We start from the raw sequence: 23,250 nt of genomic DNA, 5'->3' as shown, positions 1-23,250 counted from the left end.
ATGTTAAATTACAGTAATTGTAATTACCTAAATAAACAGTAATTGTGCATTAAAACGTGTGAAGAAGTGCACTTTCTGTAGATGATGTGTTATTTTCAATCGGGTCAAACAAAATCAGGGGCACCCCAACTTTTGCATATTAGAGACTAACCAGGTTTATAGAGAAAAGATGTATATATTTTGCAACAATACTTGTAACCGTGCTACTTTTGTGATTAATGCCATACCCTGCATATGTATTTTCTTTTATTACTCCATGATTTCGTACGTAAATAAATAAAAAATAACATTAAAAATATAAATAATAAAAAAAAAGGCTAAATTTTGCCGGGCAGAAACCTGCAGATGTGTTTCTATGGTAATTTATTGCGTTTCTTTTTTTATAAGTAACAATGCTATCTATCTATCTATGAATGGATAAACTCTCATTCTATTTTTATTCTATATTCTTTTCCATCAAGTTATATCCAATATATCTGAATACACTTAAATATGGGAACCTAGCTAGAGTCACAAACCTCTTGGGTATTAATGCTTATTTATACATTCACCACAATACTCCAAAAGCAAATGTATAATATATACAGTATTTTCTAATTTTTTTATTCAAAATCTGTTCTAAAATACACTTTTTATTTGTCTACTCAAAAGGTAGTATAAAAACATGGTATTTTCTAATTGGGCTTATTGAGTATTCATGCTTATTTATACATTCAGCATAATAATCCAAAAGGCTAAGAACTGGATAATACAGTCGTGCACTGCAAAAATGATCTTAAATCTAGTCCATACACCTAATATTTCTTAATATGAAATTGCTGTAAGAATATTACCAAATAACTCACATCATTTACTTCCAGACATTTTTTTTTTACTTGTTTTAATAACATTTTCAAGTGAAATATTCTCATTATATTGATAGATAATTTTGCCTGTTTCAAGAAATATGCTTGAAACAAACAAGATTGCAAGGCACCCAAAACCAACATGTTTTCTTGCATTTTATTTTTTCCATTGATGTCTACATGTGGTTTTAAGCAGCAAAAACTTTTAAAAAGCACACAGAGCCAAAACACTCTGTGTGAACAGACATGGCTAATAGGGCTAAAACGAATTCAGTATTTCATGACGTAGAGCCTTTAAAAAAAATGAAGTAATGGAAGTGAGTAAAATAATCTGATAATATTCTCACAACAGTCTAATAATGAGAATTATAAAACGGATTTTTCTGGTTCTTAAAGTATGATCGGAACAACTCCATCATTAATATCACAGGTTTGAATAAAAGTACTTACAATATGATTGACTGTTTAACGGCAGCATAAAATTCTAAAAAATATTTTGCATTGTTGGGTTGCAGGATCCAGTATTTAACTTCCTATGTAGTGCACTATGTAGGTAGCAGGGAGCCATTTGAGATTCAGCCCCAGCATGAGAAAAGGGGTGCAGCTGTAGACTCGCAGTGGTAATTTGATGACCAAAAAGCACTGTATGTAATGTAATGTTTTTACATTAAACAGTGCCATGTTATCATATATTTATTGTCATACAACAAAACCTGCAAAACACAGCGATGGGTGACCGAATGTTCTCCTCATTCAGCGGTCCATGGTTATTTGTCAACGTTACCATATTCTAAAGAAACTACATTTCTTGGTGGAATATTTATGTCGATTATAAGTTAAGTGATACTTTTTTGATCCCACAACCGGGGAAATTCCACCTCCGCATTTAGTGAAACACCACATACACACTAGGGGGCAGTGAGCACACTTGCCCAGAGCGGTGGGCAGCCCTATCCACGGCGCCCGGGGAGCAGTTGGGGGTTAGGTGTCTTGCTCAAGGACACCTCAGTCATGGACTGTCGGCTCTGGGGATCGAACCGGCAACCTTCCGGTCACAGGGCCAGCTCCCTAACCTCCAGCCCACGACTGCCCCAAAAATATTATTAATAATATCAAATTATTATGGCCACTTTGTGTTGTGCCTAAGAACACCCTTCCTGTGATAAAACCACAGTAACGCATGGCCTCTCATGGCTTATTGCCTTAATGTTAGCATTAATGACTGGATTTAGATCATTTTACTTGCCAAAATAATATTTTTGCAGTATACGTTATATTGCATGCTGACATGCTCAGAATTCTCACAGTAACTCATTTTGTGTGGCAATAAATACGTATCATTATATTACGCAGCCTATTATCAGACTACACTCTGCTGAGAGAATGACTGGCTGTGACAAGCACTGACCTGCTCAAACAACCTTCTCTGAGCATCCAGCTCCATTTGTCTGACTTCCATATCCTGCATGGCCGCAGCAGTCTCCTGCGCTCGCAAAGTCACCTAAACCGAGCACAAACACACAAGATCATGCTGAGTGCAGGCTTTTTGGTTGTAATTTTTTTTTTAATGGGGGAAAAAGGCAGAAATGCAGAAAAGAGGGAACCTTTCTCTGGATCTCATCATCCAGTCGGTTGAGCTCGATCTTCTGCTGGTTCTGCTGGTGCTTGAGGAAGCGTCTCCTGGCAGCATCGAGCAGCGTGAGCTCCTTCACCTTCAACTCCCGTTTCATAGCACCCAACCTGAGCAGGGCACAAAATCACGTCGCCTGTAGTGTTGCCCTGACACTGATGCAGCACTTAAAGACAGGATCCATCAATACCATCAGGCAATTTGACAGTAAACGGAGCTTAACTGAAGCAGGCCAAATGTTGGGCATGCGGTACGACAAACAGCAGTAAAAATGCTCAATATAAAATCGGTAAAGCCAGTATTTCAAGTGGAGGAAGCAGTTAGATCCACCAGTATGCCAGGAATAAGGGCAGATAACGCAAAGTACATGTAGTGTAAATTATGCTAATGTTATCCCTTTTAGCTGAATGATTGAGTTAAGTGCCATTCAGTAATCTTTCAGTAATCATTCATCTCCCGCTGTCTAGTCAGTAACAGTCAGAGATGTTAGTCCAGGCCATTATTGGTAGAGTGAAAATTAGAGGTATTTGGAAGGAAAAGCCAGTCTCTTTAGCTAACCATAGCCTTTAGCATAGCAGTTCGGTAGCGTTTTCTCTAGCACTGCCCACTCTAGACAATGCCATGGTCTCAGGGCCTGGTCTTCGCATAAAGCCAACCACCTGCGACTCAACAGCTGCCACTGATTTTGAACAATAAAAATATTTTAAATTTACTTCAGTTGTGTAATATGGTTCTTATCTAATATGGTTCTTATCTAATCTTACAATTACAGACTGTAGTCCGTTTGTTTTTAATGTGCTGGACCCCCAAAGGGCCGGTATTATTCAGTTAGTGGATCATTCTCAGCACTGCAGTGACACTGATGTGGTGGTAGCGTGTTGGTGTGTGTTGTGCTGGTACGAGGAGATGAGAGAAGTGTCCACTATATTAGGCACACCTACGTAGATGTAAAGTCAGAGACGAGAGCTCATCTGTTGCTGCAAAGTTTGTGTTGGTCATCTTCTAGTCCTTCATCAGTGGTCACAGGACGCTGTCCCGAGGACATTTTTGGTTGGAGGACTGTTTTCAGTTGAGCAGTGACAGTGAGGCGTTTCAAAGCTCTAACAGCACTGCTGTGTCTGATCCACTCATCTCAGCACAACACACCATATTCATACCAGATATAATGAGTTTGTGAAATGAATAGAAAGGATCATATTATTCATAACAGAGCACTAATATTTCTTCATTTTATTTAAACATTGCTTCTAAATATTAGAACCCACCTACGGAGGTATTAGGTTCGATTAAGTTAGTATATGTATCTGCAGATACCCGAGGATCAGGTTTTTGGTATTTTATATAACAAAGACACAGAGAGACAGACCTAGCTCTTTGCTCAGCGAGTTTGTTCTCCTCTTGCTGTAAGATTCTTCGGCGCTGTTCCTCAGCTTCCTGCAGTAGCTCCTGCTGTGTGTACCAGGCCTCGTCCTCAGCCTGCTGCCTCACAGCCTCTGCACGCAAATCCTGAAGAGCCTGCCTAAAAAAACAGAAATTCAAAACAGCAAGAGAATTTAAATGCTTTCGCCAACATTTAAATGGACACCAACAGGCCAAAATCAAAAATGTGCATCTGACAGCGCTGAAGGAGCCTACTTGTTTTTTTTACAGCAGTGATGCTGTTACAGCAACTTTCCCAATCTAATTCCTGAAAAAGCCCTTCTGATGACACATCTTGAAGTTGGATGCAAATTTAGAAAGACTATAAGGACTAGCTGAGGATTATTCTAATCGTGTAACTACTACCTGACAATATTACTCTGGCAGAAATGAGTTGAGGTGGATGAGAACCTAAAAGGAAATTTAGCCAAACATCCACCCAGCTAGCCAGAGCCACTTGCCTCAGTTTAGCAGCTGAGGCAAGGAACTAGTCTCGTGTGTTCATTTTGTGTTGAATAAATTTTGATATTCCAAAATTGAGCTTTCAAATCTTTTTACAGTCGTCCAGACTGAAGTGCTGGCTACACATCTTTAAAGACATGTCATTTATTTGCAGTGCATCAACATCCTTCCCTTTAGCCACTGGTTTCTTTCCAGGGAAATGGTGAAAAACTACATTTTTCCATATTTACCAGACAATCTAATCCAGATCAACTTACAATGGTAGTAGAACATGGTGTCAGGAACCCGGCCTAAGCGCTCAGAGGAATAAATTCTTGGTCTCCCATTGTCTGAGCGAAAAGGTGTTATCCACTACACTATCCAACAACTTTGGCTTTTGTCTCTTTGCTCGTCACACATGCATGTATTAGCCTGCACATTGTGGCTAGGCTAGCAGTCAAGATTAAGTGTGATAGGGTGCTGTATGACACGTCTTCATGACGTATGCTGGGTTGTGTTGTAAGAGAACACTAATGGCCAAAATACATAATGTCCAATTATCTCGATCAATACCAATAAGGCTGAAAAATACAATGATGCCCCAAATTACTCACTACATCAAATGACAACGTGTTAAATGAACGCCTCATTGTCGAACCATGACTGCGATCACAGAATGCCAAAAAATAAACTACAGATCTAGGATTCCTAGCCAGAATTTGCTGTGCAGCTTCTATCCAGCTTCTAATTTGTGTCAGGAAGATCCAATCAATGCATTCACTGACATCATTCAGAGGGTGATCCAAAGTCAGTCCGAGTGGTTTGATGTCTAATGGTGCATTAGACCATTAGACCATGGCCATTTTGTTTACTATCTTAAACCTATTTTGCCTTACCCTGCATGTACCAATCCACAATGAGTGGGCTTTTAAAAGCTTCTGAAAAAAATGAAGGACAAAAGCTTCTCAGGTAACAAAGGTGTAACCATCATCTTTCTTAAAAGATAGCCGTTATAGGCACTTCTGACGTCTGGTTCCCATCACCACCACTGTGAATAATTCTAACTCAGTAAGTTTGTCTATAACGAAGCATTTCACATTAAACCACTCTCCATAATTTCATCAAAATTATTATTAAAAGAGATTTCCCCTTTAAGAAGCCGTTGGTCTGGTGTGACATCTTGCACGCTGTCTTACAGTTCCCACCTCTCTCTGAGGTATTCCACCTCTTGCTGGCGGATGCGTTCGCGCTCCTGGCTCTGGTACTCCACTATGAAGGTGGGGTACTTGTTGAAGATGGGGTACTGATCGCGCGTCAGGGGCTCAAAGTCACTCAGCATGGAGCTCGGGTGCAGGTCTGCAGGGGTGGTCTCCATCAAACGATACGCCTCCTTCAGCATGGCACTTATGTCCAGGGTGTTCCGATGATGGAAAAAGTACTGCAGGGGAGGCGAAGGCAACAGAGAACAGGGAGTGAGTCTCTTAGAGGTCTGAAGTTTTGTATTTTTGTAGTTTTTTTTGGTAGTTTTGCAGTATTTTCAAAAGGTCTCCATAGTGTTTAAGCGATGGCTGAAACGTTGCCAAGACATGTTGGTGTCTGAAGTTTGCTTCTTTAGTTTTGCACTGCAGCAATGACGCTATTGTGGCAAACAACTAACGGATAAAAGTTCTGGCGAAACTCAGGCTTCAAGAACGCTGCTACCAGCGCATTTAGCTAGGAGACGTACTTTTGTCCAGTTTCATACATGAGAGGGTCATACAGTGTCAGAACTCACACGGTGTAGGATTCATTGTCCCCTGTATTATTGTTTCTATTATTAAAGATCTCACTTAACCTCCTCATATCTTTGAGACCACCAGTGGCTCCAAAACACAATCATATTCTTCATAACATTCATATTTCAGAAGCTGTAACTCTTCTTTCCAGTCAAACAGACGGTGACGTCAGTTTAAACCTTTATAATAAAAGAAGCTGAACTTTTCTACTGAAAGTCGACCCAATTTTCCACAAATCTGAGCTATAAACTATAAACAGACGGCGTCTCTTCAGAGATCTGCTCTGTAAAAGTTATTTTTATAAAATGATACAAAGAGCGTCTGAGATTTTTGGTTTTCAGCAGTAAATTGTAAGCATATAGTAACGTGTGTAGATCATAAAACACGTTCTGTTCATTTGAGGGGAACTTTTACAAATAAAAATTAGTAAAATAAAAACTGACATTTATTTCATGCAGTTACTGAATAATTTAGTCACGTAAATTCAGATGGACAAACCAAAACATACCCTGGAGAATAAAAGGAACAATATGTAATATTACATATTTTATTGTACTAAATCATAAAATGACCACAATATGTCTTCAGAGACCAAGTAAACATGCCAAGTTTAAACACTAGCTTTTCCAATAACAGATGCTACAGCCAGTATGTCCTCCTTTGAAATTTCTGTTCTGGAGCAGAAAGTCTGTTTGTCCCGCATTCTGCCCATTTCTACACCCTGGGTTGCCAGCTATGAAACAAACTAGCAGGGAAACACAACATGCGGCAGCCATAGAGGCAAGCAAACTAACTGGATCCCGATCTAAAATGCTTCAGCTTCCTTCTAAAATCCTCCACAAAACTAGAGGATGACCAACACAAACCGTGCAGCAGCAGATGAGCCATCGTCTCTGACTTTACATCTACAAGGTGGACTGACAAGGAAGGAGTGTCTAATAGAGTGGACAGCAGCACTGCTGTGTCTGATCCACTCATACCAGTGCAACACACACTAACACACCACCAACACCTCAGTGTTACTGCAGTGCTGAGAATGATCCACCACTCAAATAGTACATTTTAGGCAATATGCTTATCTCACAACTAACTGAGAGGCATCTTTAAAGGCATTAAACTCTTCAAACATCTGTTTCCTATCACCACCAGTGTGAACATGCTTGATGGAAATTTCTTCTATTATTTGTTAGGTACATTAGCCTTGTAGCCCCAGTACAAAACTAAACATATCTTACTACTTTGGATACATGGGTACACCATTCTTTAAAATAAAGGGTCAAACCTCAAAGGTCATACCTCAAAGTCCTGTCTGTGAGTGCAGAGGAGTAACGGAGCTCTGCAGCAGGTCACATAGGCCACTACGGCCATCAGGAGGAAAGAAGGGTGGTTGGTGAAAATGTTGTCAAACAGCTTTAACCACTCTTCTCTTGTCAGCACCTCAGTAAACAGGGTTTCCAGCAGGGGCCATGCATAAAGCTGAATGAGACAGGAGCACAATAGTTTAGTCATCAACTGCATATCAAATTGTACTAAAGGATTAGCGATAGAAACATCAACCTAGTTTGGAGCGATAGAATAACTACAAAAATGATTAAAATCGGGCATCTTTTCCAAAAACAGTTGAGCATGAAATGATAAATCACGCCGTTATGCTCCTCAATTCAGTAATTAGTAGCAAAGGCTGAAACAACTACTACTTCAATACACAAGGAGTCAATGCGCACCTTTTACTTGCTAGATATCGAAGGATAAGAAGTCTAGCCATTCACTGGCAACAGTGAGTTTTCTTACTTGAACCCTACACTGTAAGAAATAAAGGTTTTGTGGAAGTACATTCTTCATTCATCAAGGTACAAACTATGTAAACGTAAAGGTACAACAGTGGTTTTAAGGTCCAACTGTTCACCTTAAATAAGTTTCTTCCATATAAAAAGTACATATTTGCACCTTTTTGTAATCTAACGATTTTAAATAGAACCATAAAATACAGTTATGTTCCCTGACTAAACATACCGAGATGTACCCTTAAGGGTCAAGAGGAGTCCTAACCCAGTGAAAGTTTCATGCCTTTATTTAGGACAGTTTAATAAACCTTTTAAACCTAACTCCTCAAAATCTCTTATGCTCTATGCTCACATGTTGTTGACATCACCAATGTGAGGGCCTTAGAAAAGTTATCTAGCTAGGAAGCAAATTGGTTTTGGTGAGGAATTTTCAATTTGGAAGGAATAAAAGAAACAGAAAATTTATACTATGCTTCCTAATGACATCACCTAAAGGTAGCAGGTACATAGAGAAAAGCAAAGGCCCCAAGACTGAACCCTGAGGGAGTCCACAAGAAATGGCAAATCTTTTTGATGAATGATTTCAAAGTGAAACCATAACTGCCCTTTACTTAAATTTGATTTAAACCATTCTAAAACCACGCCTGAGAGGCCGACCCAGACGTGTCTTATAATTTGGTTTTGGCCAGGAATTTTCATGACCAATATTTAGCTATATTTGGATCACTTGCCCTCTGTAGTCCTGACAAATAAACGAGCTTGCATACCTGAGAAGTGACACCACAGTCGACAAAATGTTGCAGCAGTTCCTTGTCATGATGAGCCAACACATTCTCTGCCATGCTTAGAATATTGAGTGGAGGGTTTGGGAAGTACTCAAACCAATGCTGGCACCAGTTCACTGAAAAGATTTATTAAAAGACAAATAAAGATAGAGAACTATGGGACAAAGTACCAGAGAAACAGATGGACTACAGTCTGTAACTGTAGAACTATAAAGTGCTCCTATACAGTAAGTGGAGCTGATAAAATGGACAATGAGCGTAGAAACAGGGGGGTAGTCATAATGTTATTCCTGATCGATGTAATTATATGAACATTTGTTCACTTAATCAATAGATTCAGGCATGTGTAGTTTGGAAAACAAACAAAAAAATGCAATAAATTGTCATTTTAAATCATAAATTCACTGGGCAAGTGAGGAAGTGTGAAAATCTCTGCACACAAAAAGCTGATATTGAACCTAATGTTAAGTGAATTTGACCCATTGAAAAAGTCTAAAGGAAACTGGCACACAAGGTGAAATAATTTGTTGCATGTACTTACCAATGACAGTGGCCACCACTTCGAAGCATATGAGGGGATTGTTCTGAAAGAGCTTGACAAATGGAAATGCTACAAGGGGGAGATACTCAGCCTCACCAAAAATGCTTGACCAGTGCGCCAGAGCAGAGAGAACCCTGTGAGTGAATGAGGAGAAGGAGATATTTGTTACATGTTGCTGTTACGACCTCCTCTCAGAGGGCTAAAAGTATAGAACCTGCAAAACTGCAAACCATGAATTTTGCTCACAAATGTTTCTTTATAACTAAAAGTGTCTTTCTTTTGCAGCCAAAAAATCTTTTCACATCAAAACAAACCCATATATTTTATGTTTATTAGAATAGGGGAATTAAGTATAGTTGTACATACGGGTGAGCAACATGCCGAAGGAAACCCCCAGAGGCCCACAAAAGGCTTAAAATCTCAAAATATATAAAACAGAAAATCGTTCAATCAGGATATTTTTCCCCATCATATCTAGAAAGATGTAGTCAAGTGATCGCTCCACTTACTCGGGTAACCATGAGGAAAATAACTGTGTTAAACAGTTAAACTGGACTGGAGGGGTTAAATCTTCAAACTGTGATTAATCTAATCCCGAAGAACAGATTTCTAAAAGGGTGTCCCACAGTTTGTGGCCACTTAGCTAAGCTTGCTGCCTTCTTCTCAGAAGCCATTTCACCTGCAGCTGTTTTTGAAACAACCTCTTTAGCCTGATAAACGAGAGCTGAGACATGTTTTGTTCGCTTGTTTTTTCTGAGATTGCAGTCGTTTTTTAACTCTGGGTGGGGTTCAAATAAATTAGATAGGCTAAGGGGCCAATTACAAAACTCACACAGCCCAAAAAAACTCCTTTGGGAGCTACAAGCCTGTGAAAATGCATTAAACACTAGCATTCTTCTCAAACTGAGTACTGTGTTTTAATTGTGCAAGGCAGTTATGAATACTGTCACGACAACTATATTTAACTATGCAAAAATAAAAATAATAAACACACACACACACACACTCACACACTCACTCACACACACACACACACACACACACACACACACACACACACACACACACACACACTCACACGTTTGCTGTAGAAAATACTGTTAAGGAAATGTTGACTTTTTCCCAGTTCTGATTCAAGTAGCTGTTAGCATATTTCTTCATCTTGCACAATGGTACTTGCGTCACATGCAATCAGTGGCACACAATTTTATTACTAATTTCTTGCTTCTCATATAGTCATTGCGATATCCGACAACTTTATCGAGCATCGCATTTTATGTAAACATTGTAGAGCCTGTTTTGTCCATCTACATGTTTTTTTTGCAGATTTTGAAAATGGCCATTAAAAAAAACACCTGAGAAGTCACCCGAAATCTGAAAAAAATGCCTATACGTTGCGAGAAAAAAAGCTTGGATAGTGTGGAAAACACCTGGATAAGCTGGAAAAGTTGGTTTGTCTAGAAAAGAGAAATGTGAATAAACTGTGATTTAAACTATGAGACCTGAAACCATCAGCACCGTTTGCTGCCGTGGCATTCAGGGGTTTGGCGGGTGACCGGCGAAGTAGGAATTCATGGAACTCACGGCAAAGAATAGTAAAACTGAAACGTCCTTTCTGAAGAATCCACGAGTGACAACTGTCCTCTAGAACACCAGCTACAATATTTTCTAGTGACATTTCAATACTAACTGTAGACTTTTTTAAATTTTGCTCTAGAGTTTTACTGCAGTTCATAGGGGGAAAAATGTCTTCATCTTTTGACATTTTACTCACTCTAAAATGAATGGGTTTTAATGTTCAAAATACCAGGCTCTGCTGCCCAACTTTGTATTGTAGACCTACCTCTGCAGTCCTCTCTGTAGTCTGTGACTCTTGATGGGGTAGCGCTCATGGAGGCAGAGGTAGGCCGAGTGAACGCCTTTGTCGGTCAGACTGCTGAAAGCAGCGTGATTCTCAGGCAGCTGCAGCAAAGAGCGCCAAATAAACATCCTACACAACCAAACAGACAAGTTACGTAGTGTATATAATAATATAATGTATGCAATAATCTAAAAAACATACAATAATCATGACAAAAGATCTTTCATAAATACCTGTATTTTTCTGGATACTCCCCAAACGTCCTCAGTAAAGTCCGTAATCGCTTCTTATTAAGCGCATCTGGCATATCGTTCTGCATGACAAAGGGGAAAAAATGACATTTACAATCAGTGCTTTGTTTTGTTCCATCCCAGCTGTGACATGTGTTATGGTTATGTGGGAAAAGACTGGAAGCTTTCATCAACATAAAGCACCTATCAGCCCATCAGCAACTGTAAATAGAGCAGAACAGGAGAACCTCTTTGTCCTCAAGTGCGGAAACAGCCGGGGTTCGTAGACGTTTGGTCTGTATTCTGCGACCAGATGTTTTGGCTGGACGCTGCACTGCTCCTGTATGCACCTTCATCTTCAAGCAGGAACTGTCACCTCGCTTGTTTGTAGTCACCACTTTCACCAGGGGTTGAGGAGGCTAGGGCACAAGTTTTGTGAAAGCAAAGTTTAAATTACACTTAGAGGTTCCATGGATTTAATTTACTCCAAGTGTCGACAATCACCCAAGATATATCGTAGTATATATAGTATAAAAGGTTTTTCACAGTTTGACCCAAGATCCCATAATAATGATAAAATCTCATGTGATGTCAGGTTATGGTTTTGAAATGCTAGGTCAGACTTAGATGTGAAAGTCATAATTATGAGATACTAAGTTATAATATTGACACACTTAGTCTATTATTAATACGAATCTATACTTTTGAGATACCAAGTCGGAATTATCGAGATTATGAAAAACTTCCTCCACATTATGAGATCTATAAGATAGCAAGGCTCAAACACTAAGGCTCAGTCCCATTTCTCATTTTTACTGGTCACTTTGCTCCTTGGAACTGAGTTACGAGGGGTAGTGGTCGAAATCTTCCCCTACGAAATGGGACCCTCAAATAAAGAAGAACAGTACTTCATTACCAGCTACTAGCGCTGCTCTGCAGGCGACCCTGCCGGTCTGCAGTGACAGCAGAGGAGGGTAAAGTTCAGCTGGACTTTGGTTACATTTAGGGCATCATATGCCTTCAAAGAGGGGGCAATTATTCATCACCCACCCCTAATTCTTCAGTGATATTAAGCTGAAGTCATTTAACTTCTTGTTTGAATTTTCCTGTTCCACCTTAAATGGGACAGCAACTGCCATGCCATTTAAGGTGGACCAGGAAATTTAACTAGCGACAGAGCAGCATACTACTTGTGATTTTGATGCCCGTTATTGAGAAAAGGACTATAAAACACTGAAACGACACTAAACTAAGATAATACAAAAGGTTATCGTCATTTTTACAGAGAAAATTCTCCCATTTGTGGGTTTCTTGGGTCACTTGTTCAACCATCATGCCAGTTTTTCGTTTTGTCGCATAACGCACTTTGGAGCGCCTCTGAAAAAGCTCAGTTTTGAGGGCCACATAGCCCAAACACTTCACCCTACCCCTCTATCTCAGCAAAAATCAGGGCACCCTACCTCTAGACGTGAACACGCAAAACGGAAAGGTAAGGGAGGGGTGAAATGGGATCAGGCCTAAGTCTACTTACTGCATGTCTAAATCATCATAAACTTGCCTCATATCACATCTAGTCATCAAGTGATACCAAATTGCATTTTCATGTGGTTTCTGACACTGTTTACATACGACGTCTATAAAAATATATCATAAATATATCGATAAACATAGTATGACACAAAGCTAAAACCAGCAGTTGCAGCCTGAACTGTCTCTATATTTTTCAGTATGTCATTCTGTCCAATCAGATTTTGCTTTGTTGATGAAGGGGAAAAAAAAAAACTAACATCCTCCACAGAGAACACGCCTCTCAACATTTTAACGCATGATTACTGTTTATCTGTGAATTCCAAACTTTTTCATACTCTAATTTGCTGCTGCTAACCGGTGGGATTTACTACTTTTCTTACTCTATTACCGGTTAGCTGCATCGGCCTCGTCACTCCAAACTAAAGTAATAATGCAAACTTGTGATGCCAGACATGTTTTAGCTGATAGGCTCAATTCAGAATAAGAAGAAAACTGAATTAGTTTTAATTTTTATTTTTGGCAAACCAAGTTTTAAACTACCTTATTGGTCTCTTGAGTGAGAGACTGGACGTTGTAGACTCTCAGGGAGCCATTGTCCATTACAGCAGCAATGTGCCGTCCTTTAGGACAAACGGCTGCTGAGGTGATGGCATCGTCGCAGGACCCGATGTCAAAGAGCTGCTTGCACGTGTGGATGTTGATGAAGCGCATGACGCCATCCTGGCTCAAGACACCCAGGACCTAAAAGGAAAATATTCAGGGGACATCGGGAAATCGTTTATCAGAAGAGTCTTTAAAACTAACCTAAAGTTTCATCCCAAGTTAGACAGGACTACAGACAATCCCAGAAACTGTTGGAGTGAAATTCTATAGGTGTGGCAAAAGTCAGCCCAGCAAAAGGCGCAATTAGAGCCAGCTGTTTGATTACATTGCTTAAAAATATGATCTGGTTTACAGGGGGCTTGTATAAAAATAGTCAGTGTCAGCTCTCCGTTCCATGTCCACATCTAAACCTCTTTCGTAGATCACTCCATGCAACGAAAGACGTAGTTACTTATATACTTTATTTGCTTATTTACAGTCAACATGGACTGGAAATCATACCACACTGGTCTTCTGTAGCATGTTTGGAAGATAACTGGTAAACAGAGCAAGAATATTTATAGGGTAGAATGGCGAGGTGCAGCTGTGATCTATCAGAGATCTATCTATCATAAGCGCAGAGTTTTGTTGACACTGTGTGATGCAATGCTGGAAACCCAACCAACACAAATGGTTGTAGGGGGGGGAAAGTAGCACCAAAAACTGAATTTTTACCATTATCGGCATGACATAAAACCCTATAAGATAAGATTATTAGTCCCACAATGGGAAACCTCTCAAGACACACAGGACTATAAAGACAATCTGAGCCAAAGGATTATAAGACACATGTTCACCAGTCACTTTGAACAGCAGATATAAAGGTGATATTTATAGTGTAGACTTCTTAACAACTGGTTCCTAGTATTATAATGGTGAACAATTTCGGTAAATTTCTCTAGAAAAGGCGCATTTCACACCAAACACATCTAAACGGTTGAACGATTAGGTCATTTTGCAAAATCGGTGGACGTCCCGTTTAAGCAATGAGGCTTGTAATGTGAATGTAGTCTTAGACAAACTGATGTTTTTAAAAAACTGTTTTCATGGAGTAAGCAAAAAGTTCTTCAATGCTGATTGATTTCTAACTGCAGAAAAGGTCTGGTAAAAGTTTTCTGCTACAGGGGGGGTGTAACGATTTAAAGGCCAGAAATTAAAAATGCTTTTACCAGATTATTTTTATTCAGATTGTCTTATCTAGAGCCAAAACTAAATAATATTCTGTGAAAAGAACGTTCAGAAATGAATATGCCTCATGTATGGTCACATACGTTCCACACGCTCTCAGTACCTGGCTCGATCCTCCGTCAAAGCTGTCTGGCAAGAAGTTAATGTGTCTCACGGTCCGCACTTTCGGTGGCATTTGTATGACTCTGAAAAGCTGTTGGCTGTCCAGACACCACAAGTGGATCAAGTTTGAGCGTCCACCTGCAGCCAGCGTCTTTCCGTCTCTGCAGAAGCAGATACATCATCAACATTTCCCTTTACGTTCAGTTTACATTACATAAGGTTTCATATGTAACTGTTACACGGGGTAAAGTACTGTGAAAAAACCCCACTTTCCAAACAAACATCTCACATTTGTCTGGATTTAGTGTGACACACTGTGGATTTTTTCAGATCAAGCACTTAAGAACAGGGGATCTCTCATACTGACAGTTCTGGTGGTCTTGCATGGCTGTTAGGAATGATTTCTTTAAACTCCATTTCTAGAAACTTTTCACGTTGTATCCTTTGCCTTTTCCCTTCCATATGCAAATGCATTTTATTCCACAGGGAGATTCACTCGAAAGAGGCCCCGAACATTCTGTAATAACTCTCGACACGACGAAGCAATCCGAACGAAACAACGGGCAACGTGCGCCTCAGTACATGGAGGTCAAACACGTTTCTCCCCTGCGTCTGAGCGATGAGGTAGGTTCCGGACCGCCGCCGTGATGTTTAACCACCGTTTGCAACTTCTGGGTGCATTTGAGGCCTCTTTTGAGTGAATCTCCCTGTATAATTTCCACAGAAACATCACCTGAAAAGTGAACTACATTGTTTAGTGGCCTTTTTAACTGGAAACTGAATGTACTGTACTGTATGTAAAACATCTCTTCTTGTTTTCATGAGTAACAAGTACAACAGGGCAACTAGAGCCTTTTCAAGGCCAAGGGGGACCCAGGAGAGTTAACAGTCAATGTGTCACTTACTGTGTGACTGCAAATGCTTTGTAGTGTATCCTGGGTCCATCCTGTGGGACAGGCAGCTGATATTTGCTGAACAGTGTGTCGCTCTCCCATGCAAAGATGGAGCCGTCAGTAAAGCAGCTTAGAATGGCGTTACTCAGCGGGAGGAAGAACACCTAAACAAATCAGACACAAATATAACAGTAACACACCTGAATGAGGTAAACCGAGGAATTGGAAACCGATAGCAAGTACACCAATCATCATGACCATGTTTCTACGCTCATTGTCCATTTGATCAGCTCCACTTACTGTATAGCTGCACTTTGTAGTTCTACAGTTACAGACTGTAGTCCATCTGTTTCTCTGATACTCTGTTACCCTGTTCTTCAGTGGTCAGGACCCCCAAGGAGCGAGCATGGTAAACTATGAAACTGTTCAATGTACAGAACTGATTTTCACCTTTTGTACGCCCACTGACTGGCGCACGTTCAGTTTCCTCTTCCTCTGAAAGGTGTCCAGGTCCCACAGCTGAGCCGTGTCAGAGGAGGTGCTGATAGCGTAGCGTCCGGAGCTGTGGACCGACAGGGAGGACACGGCGCCCTCGTGGCCCCTCATCCAGCTCACCAGCTGCTTGGTGTCTGAAGCAGAGAAAAGCATCAGTTTTGTGAGGCACGGAAGGTCATCCCTTAAAGAAAAATACAACGCAGACAATTTCTCCTCAACGCAAATCTGCCTGCAGTTTTCAAGTCTAATGTAGCCAACAGGTAACGGGAGCTCATGACTGCAAGGTTAGCCTAGTGCTAACTGCATGACTAACTCATTGCATGCTCACCTCAAACCACAGAGCCAAGTATACTCTAATACAGTTTATGCAAAAGTCTGTGCACCCCACTCAAATGATGTTTGCGTGGTTCTCACTTTGGAAATCAGCTTTCTCTAACAGGGACGCTTGAGTGCACCATCACTGTTTATTTGCCGTATGTAACATGTTGCATTAAAAATAAATCAGAAATTGCGGCCTGTGCAATCGTTTCGGCACATGCCTAGTTTGAAAGAGAATTGAAAACAATTTCCCCTCCTTGTTCAACGTAAAGGCGTTTAAAGTGATATGACAACATTGCTGAAGTTTCGTTTATGAAAAAGTGGTGGGTAGCGCTGTCGCCTCACAGCGAGGAGGGCCTGGGTTCGAGTCCCCGGCCGGGTGCCCGGGGTCCTCTCTGTGTGGAGTTTGCATGTTCTCCCCATGTCTGTGTGGGTTTCCTCCGGGTTCTCTGGTTTCCTCCCACAGTCCAAAGACATGCAGACAGGCCGTATGGACACGCTAAATTGCCCCTGGGTGTGAGTGACTGTCTGCCCTGCGATGGACTGGCGACCTGTCCAGGGTGTATCCTGCCTTTCGCCCAATGACCACTGGGATAGCCTCCAGCACCCCTGGCGTCCCTGTAGGAGAAGCGGCTTAGAAGGTGTGAGTGTGTGTGAGTGTGTGTGAGTGAGTGTGAGTGAGTGAGTGTGTGTGAGTGAGTGTGTGTGAGTGAGTGTGTGTGAGTGAGTGTGTGTGAGTGAGTGTGTGTGAGTGAGTGTGTGTGAGTGAGTGTGAGTGAGTGAGTGTGAGTGAGTGAGTGTGAGTGAGTGAGTGTGAGTGAGTGAGAGTGAGTGAGAGTGAGTGAGTGAGTGAGTGTGAGTGAGAGTGAGTGAGAGTGAGAGTGAGAGTGAGTGAGTGTGTGAGTGTGTGTGAGGTGTGTGTGAGTGAGTGAGTGAGTGTGAGGTGTGTGTGAGTGAGTGTGAGGTGTGTGTGAGTGAGTGAGTGAGTGTGTGTAAGTGAGTGTGAGTGAGTGAGTGTGTGTCAGTGAGTGAGTGAGTGTGAGTGAGTGTGAGTGTGTGTGAGTGAGTGTGAGTGAGTGTGTGTGAGTGAGTGTGTGTGAGTGAGTGTTTCTGGGATCCAACAAATTTACACATACCAACCTATTCGGCAGCCAACAGTTTGGCCCCTCAGTCACACTGAGGTTCTAAAGATCGTTCCGGCTGGGAGGGCTTTTAAAAAATAGCCACAATTCACAGCAGCCAATCATTACGGAGCTCAGGTATCTTATGTCAGTCTTAAAGGTACAGAAACCAAAAACAGCCTCTCAAGAATAAAGAGTGGTTGGAAAATGGTGAGAGAAAAAAATAATTAAGACCATTTTGGTACAGAAAACCACAAAAAAAAATGATAACTTGACCCCAAAAGGGGAAAATGTAAGATTTTTAATTTGTTTTTTTACAATATGTTAAAGTCAACAAATAAACACAAAGTGTTCACTAAAATTTAGTTTGTTTAAAATAGAGAATGTGTTAACTTTTAACACATCAATAAATCACATTCTCTATAATAATAATTCTAAACCATGCAATTTTCTGCCCAAACTTTTGCATAAGACCATAGACATCCTGGTGGTTTTTGACCCTGTAGGAAAATGGACAAAAGTATAGACCAAAAACCTTCCATTTCCAGGTGGTTACTACATTGGTTTTTACAGAGAACAGCCATACAGTGCCAGAAATCATGGACGTCGGTTTGAGATGACTTCACTCCTTATTGTAATTATTTTTTAAGTATGTGAAATGCATGATGTCCATTGGTGGGGTATAAGCTTCCATTACTTGTAAGCTACATTGGGATCGTAGCTCCAGGGCAAAGCTAAAGAAGGAAACTTCATAACGTCTTATAGGACATTTTAAAATGGTTAACATGGTTTAATGTGCTAAAGCAGAGAGCTAAGAACTGGTCAAATCACTGGTCAAATCACTGGCCATGAGTGCTTTAGTTATTAAGTGATACTTTTTTGAATCCCACAAACGGGGAAATTCCACCTCTGCATTTAACCCATCCGTGAAGTGAAACAACACATACACTCTAGTGAATAGACACACACTAGGGGGCAGTGAGCACACTTGCCCGGAGCGGTGGGCAGCCCTATCCATGGTGCCCGGGGAGCAGTTGGGGGTTAGGTGTCAGTCATGGACTGTCAGTGCTGGGGATCAAACCGGCAACCTTCCGGTCACAGGGCCAGTTCCCTAACCTCCAGCCCACGACTGCCCCCATAAATTTTATTTTGTAAAATTTGATGTTATGTAATAACCATATTATGTAATAACTTTGTTATTACATGGAAATTAATGCTTTCTACTTACTGAAAAAAATAACTTGTACTACAAAAATAAAGCAACAATTTTAAAATCAGAAGTCATGACTGTGAAAAATTCTGACTTCTCTTGAACACGAACCAGAAGTTGTGTTGTGTACAACTAAACATAGCCATTTTATTTGCTATGAACAACGATCAATGAACCTACACGGGCGTTCTTCATTTTTAAACGCTGTATAAGCATTCTTTAGGAACTATTTTGACATAAAACTGCCTCTGTGCATAGGTGCTAAAAAAAGTTGAATAGTTTTCGACCAAAACCTCTTTTCAAAACTATCATAAAGCAACGTCTCGGCACTTTATCACTTTATCAGTACCAGGCACTTTATTCACAGCCGTTTCATGTAATAGCTTTCCGTGAGACAGCATTTCATATTAAACCAGTCTGAACAACTTTGTCTTCAATTTAAAGATTTAATTTTACATTTACGTTTATGGCATTTGGCAGATGGCCTTATCCAGAGCGACTTACAGTGTGATCAATTTACACAGGTAGGGCGAAGGTAGTGTTGGGAGTCTAGCCCAAGGACTCTTATTGGTATAGTGTAGGGGGCTTACCCAAGCAGGGAATTGAACCCCAGTCTACAGCTTAGAAGGCAGAGGTGTGTTTTTTATATATATATATATATATATATATATATATATATATATATATATATATATATATATATATATATATATATATATATATATATATATACACACACACATACATACACACACATACATAACTATGCAAAAATTTTGAAAACGAATATAAATTGTCAGCTGTAAAGCTCACATTTTCAGCAGCAGAGATCACTCATGACTATTAATCGATGAGAGAAGTTTCCTTATTCCTTCGTCTGGTTTTAGTACATCCACACTAAGTTTTTTTTCATGCCAAGCTAATCACCAATATTTGGGGTAAAGTGGAATTTAAGTACATTTCTGATTATTCAGTCTTTTTCTTCAGTACTGCTCTCTGGGAACCTGAAAGATGCGTACCTTGGTCGAAGCACTTGATGGAATAATCGGAAAGGGCTACCAGGTACTCGGTCGTCCTGCGCAGGTTGAAAGCTAAGGCCGTGCATGCTTGCCCCGTTTTCTGAACCAGCTTGAATCTGCCGAATGACAGCGGATGTTATATGGCTGGCCCAGCTATAGAAATAAAGCGAGTGGCACTTTGGCGGTTTACTTACCTGTTTCTGCTAATGTCAATTACATAAATATTGCCATGGTGATCACCAGCAAGGAACGACTCCCCAGTAGTGTCAAACGCTACCTGGAGGAAACGGACCGTCTTGCTTTGGTAAGCGGACGCGCTGCGAACCACAGTCACCACGATGCTGAGAGTGGGAGAGAGCGCAGACAGAAGACAGGGTGAAGGTTATTCTGAGCATCACGGGTAAGCACACCTAAACAGACTTTTGGGGCAAATATGCTTCCACAGTCAACATTTTGCACTTTAAAGCTAGTAAGCAGCAAAATATACTGTTCATGTTGTTAACGGGAATTCATATGAGAATGCACTTTCAATTATAGTAAATCAATGTGACCTGAAGCCACTTGCGCTGTTTCAATATGGCCTGTGCAGTTCAGGTCGCTTCAAAAACGCAGCTCTCATTTCTGTTTTTAGGGTGTACACGCTACATTTCTCTCGTCTCGATTTCAGTTTTGTCCCCCTGAGGTTTGCAACATTGGTGGAAGTCCATGTTAAATAAGCAGTCGTGATTCATTTTCCTACCCATCCTCTTCCCTTTGAAATCAGCAGACAGTACAGTTGTTGTTGCTCTGCCTTTATAACTGATACATGTAAATAAACTCTGTTCTAATTGGCTTCCCTGTATAGTGCCTTGTTCTAAAATCAGTTACACATATGTATATTTACACCAATCAGGTGACCACCTCCTTGTTTCTACGCTCATAGTCCATCTTATCAGCTCCACTTATTGTATAGGTGCACTTTGTAGCTCTACAGTTACAGACTGTAGTCCATCTGTTTCTCTGATACTCTGTTACCCTGTTCTTCAGTGGTCAGGACCCCCACGGACCCTCACAGAGCAGGTACTATTTGGGTGGTGGATCATTCTCAGCACTGCAGTAACACTGACCTGGTGGTGGTGTGTTAGTGTGTGTTGTGCTGGTCTGAGTGGATCAGACACAGCAATGCTCAGTGTCACTGCTGGACTGAGAACAGTCCACCACCCAAAAATATCCAGCCAACAGCGTCCTGTGACAAGTGATGAAGGACTAGAGGACGACCAACACAAACTGTGCAGCAGCAGATGAGCTGTCGTCTCTGGCTTTACATCTACAAGGCGGACTGACGAGGTAGGAGTGTATAATAGAGTGGACAGTGAGTGGACACAGTGCTGCGTCTGATCTCCAAAGTGGTAACTTTACAGGAGAAGGAAAAAAAAAACAACTTTAATTTTAACGCAAGTCAATGGAACCAGAGTTTTTTCCGAGTCGTTTCTTTCAGTCCATTCATCATGAAACTTACACTCAAAGTAAAGCGTAACGGGAGTTTTCAAAATATGTCAAAAACTGAACAACGACAAAAATGGAGATTAGCAGCTTAGTTTTCACTGATAAATGAGGCGTAACGTTACGTTGAGAAATTGCTTACATGCAAAATAAAGCTATTTAATTAAAAAAAAAACAAAAAAAAAACATTTTCCCTTTAACAAAACCCAAAGCTCTCCACTCAATGTGCCCCTTGGCCTTTCTAGTTAGTCAATAAACGCAAAATCACAGATTAGGGCACTAATGGGGGGCAGTCGTGGGCTGGAGGTTAGGGAACTGGCCCTGTGACTGGAAGGTTGCCGGTTTGATCCCCAGCGCCGACAGTCCATGACTGAGGTGTCCTTGAGCAAGACACCTAACCCCCAATTGCTCCCCGGGCGCCATGGATAGGGCTGCCCACCGCTCCGGGCAAGTGTGCTCACTGCCCCCTAGTGTGTGCATGTCATGTATGTTTCACTTCACGGATGGGTTAAATGCAGAGGTGGAATTTCCCTGTTTGTGGGATTAAAAAAAAAGTATCACTCAATTTAAAGCACTAAGGAATCTCATAAGGAACGTCAGGAATACTGCTGCTCATTTCGACTGGGATTTAATTGAGTGTTTCTTTACAGCAGTGCTGACAGGAACCAGGGGCTGCAATGGCAACACGAATATGCACTCACCTTCCACTTTATTAGGTACAGGTCAGTTGCTTGTTAACACAAATAGCTGATCAGCCAATCACATGGCAGCAACTCAACGCATTTAGGCGTGTAGAGGTGGTCAAGACAACTTGCTGAAGTGCAGGCCGAGCATCAGAACGGGGAAGAAAGGGGATTTAAGGGGCTTTGAACGTGGCGTGGTTGTTGGTGCCAGACGGGCTGGTCTGAGTATTTCAGAAACTGCTGATCTGCTGGGATTTTCACACACAACCATCTCCAGGGTTTACAGAGAACAGTCCGAATAAGAGGAAATATTCAGTGTGCGGTCAGTTGTGTGGACGAAAATGCCTGGTTGATGTGAGAGGTCAGAGGAGAATGGGCAGACTGGTGATGATAGAAAGGCAGCAGTGACTCAAATAACCAACCAGAATCTCCGAGGAACGTTTCCAACACCTTGTTTGAAAGTCTGCCACGTTGAATTAAGGCAGTTCTGAAGGCAAAAGGGGGTCCAACCTTTTACTAGCAAGGTGTATCTAATAAATTGGCCGGCGAATATTTCACTATACATAATTCACCGTCCAACGAGCAGTGAAGCCCCCCGCCCTGCACGTTCGTCTCAGCCATGAATCCCAAGCCCAGATCTTCCCAAACCAATGTCCTGCTTCAGTTATAACGCGCTTTTAGAGGCGCTACGTTCTCCAAACGCCTGGTAACTACCTACCAGTTCGGCTTCTGTAAGTCTGTCTATGAAGCATTTACACCAAACCACTCTGAATGACACGGTTTACACCTGAAGGGCGCGTTCATGCAGAAATTTTGAAAAAGCGGTGGAACTCCCCTTTAGGTTCGCGTGTTCTAGGTTCTAGTACGAACAATAACAGCCCAAAACTTACCCATTACTCGACGCCACTGGTTTGCGGTGCCATAATTTCCCGTCTTCTTTACTGCCAATGTCTGTGGTTTGCATATTTTGAGCTTAAAGTGTGAAAACAAGCTGAGTAACGCTGCCGGCGCCACACCTCCACACCTGTTGCCAGCCAACAACAACAGACGCGACTAACGGCACAAACCAGCTTCAGCCCGGCTGACAGGCAAGGAGACCCCCAGACTACGATGTTATCCAGCTGAAGCGAGGAATTAGAAAACAGGGGCCATGCAGGCCAGGCTCCATAACCTTTTTAAGACGTGTTAAAACTAAAGCTACGCGTTAGCTCGGACTCTTTCTGAGAGCGGAGAATCGCTGAATTTGAAACAGCGCC

At 41.2% G+C, this 23,250-nt stretch overlaps 1 protein-coding gene across 1 annotated transcript in view; it reads right to left on the bottom strand.

Annotated features, from left to right (window-relative positions):
• The window catches only part of tbc1d31 (TBC1 domain family, member 31), a 28,909-nt gene extending 5,659 nt beyond the window's left edge, over nucleotides 1–23,250 (bottom strand). The window contains exons 1-17 of the mRNA XM_017702099.2: nucleotides 22,885–23,250; nucleotides 20,024–20,170; nucleotides 19,830–19,945; nucleotides 16,117–16,295; nucleotides 15,679–15,830; nucleotides 14,775–14,934; nucleotides 13,382–13,582; nucleotides 11,560–11,730; nucleotides 11,315–11,394; nucleotides 11,064–11,210; nucleotides 9,221–9,354; nucleotides 8,662–8,795; nucleotides 7,407–7,586; nucleotides 5,541–5,773; nucleotides 3,842–3,994; nucleotides 2,450–2,585; nucleotides 2,254–2,346 (exon numbers count right to left, since the gene is read on the bottom strand). Coding sequence (XP_017557588.1) covers nucleotides 2,254–2,346; nucleotides 2,450–2,585; nucleotides 3,842–3,994; nucleotides 5,541–5,773; nucleotides 7,407–7,586; nucleotides 8,662–8,795; nucleotides 9,221–9,354; nucleotides 11,064–11,210; nucleotides 11,315–11,394; nucleotides 11,560–11,730; nucleotides 13,382–13,582; nucleotides 14,775–14,934; nucleotides 15,679–15,830; nucleotides 16,117–16,295; nucleotides 19,830–19,945; nucleotides 20,024–20,170; nucleotides 22,885–22,958 — 2,490 coding nt within the window. The 5' untranslated portion in view covers nucleotides 22,959–23,250. The remainder of the gene's footprint in view (nucleotides 1–2,253; nucleotides 2,347–2,449; nucleotides 2,586–3,841; nucleotides 3,995–5,540; nucleotides 5,774–7,406; nucleotides 7,587–8,661; nucleotides 8,796–9,220; nucleotides 9,355–11,063; nucleotides 11,211–11,314; nucleotides 11,395–11,559; nucleotides 11,731–13,381; nucleotides 13,583–14,774; nucleotides 14,935–15,678; nucleotides 15,831–16,116; nucleotides 16,296–19,829; nucleotides 19,946–20,023; nucleotides 20,171–22,884) is intronic.

Source organism: Pygocentrus nattereri, chromosome 3 (genome assembly GCF_015220715.1).
Source record: "Pygocentrus nattereri isolate fPygNat1 chromosome 3, fPygNat1.pri, whole genome shotgun sequence".
Lineage (NCBI taxonomy): Eukaryota > Metazoa > Chordata > Actinopteri > Characiformes > Serrasalmidae > Pygocentrus > Pygocentrus nattereri.
This window is presented reverse-complemented; position numbering and strand designations above follow the sequence as displayed.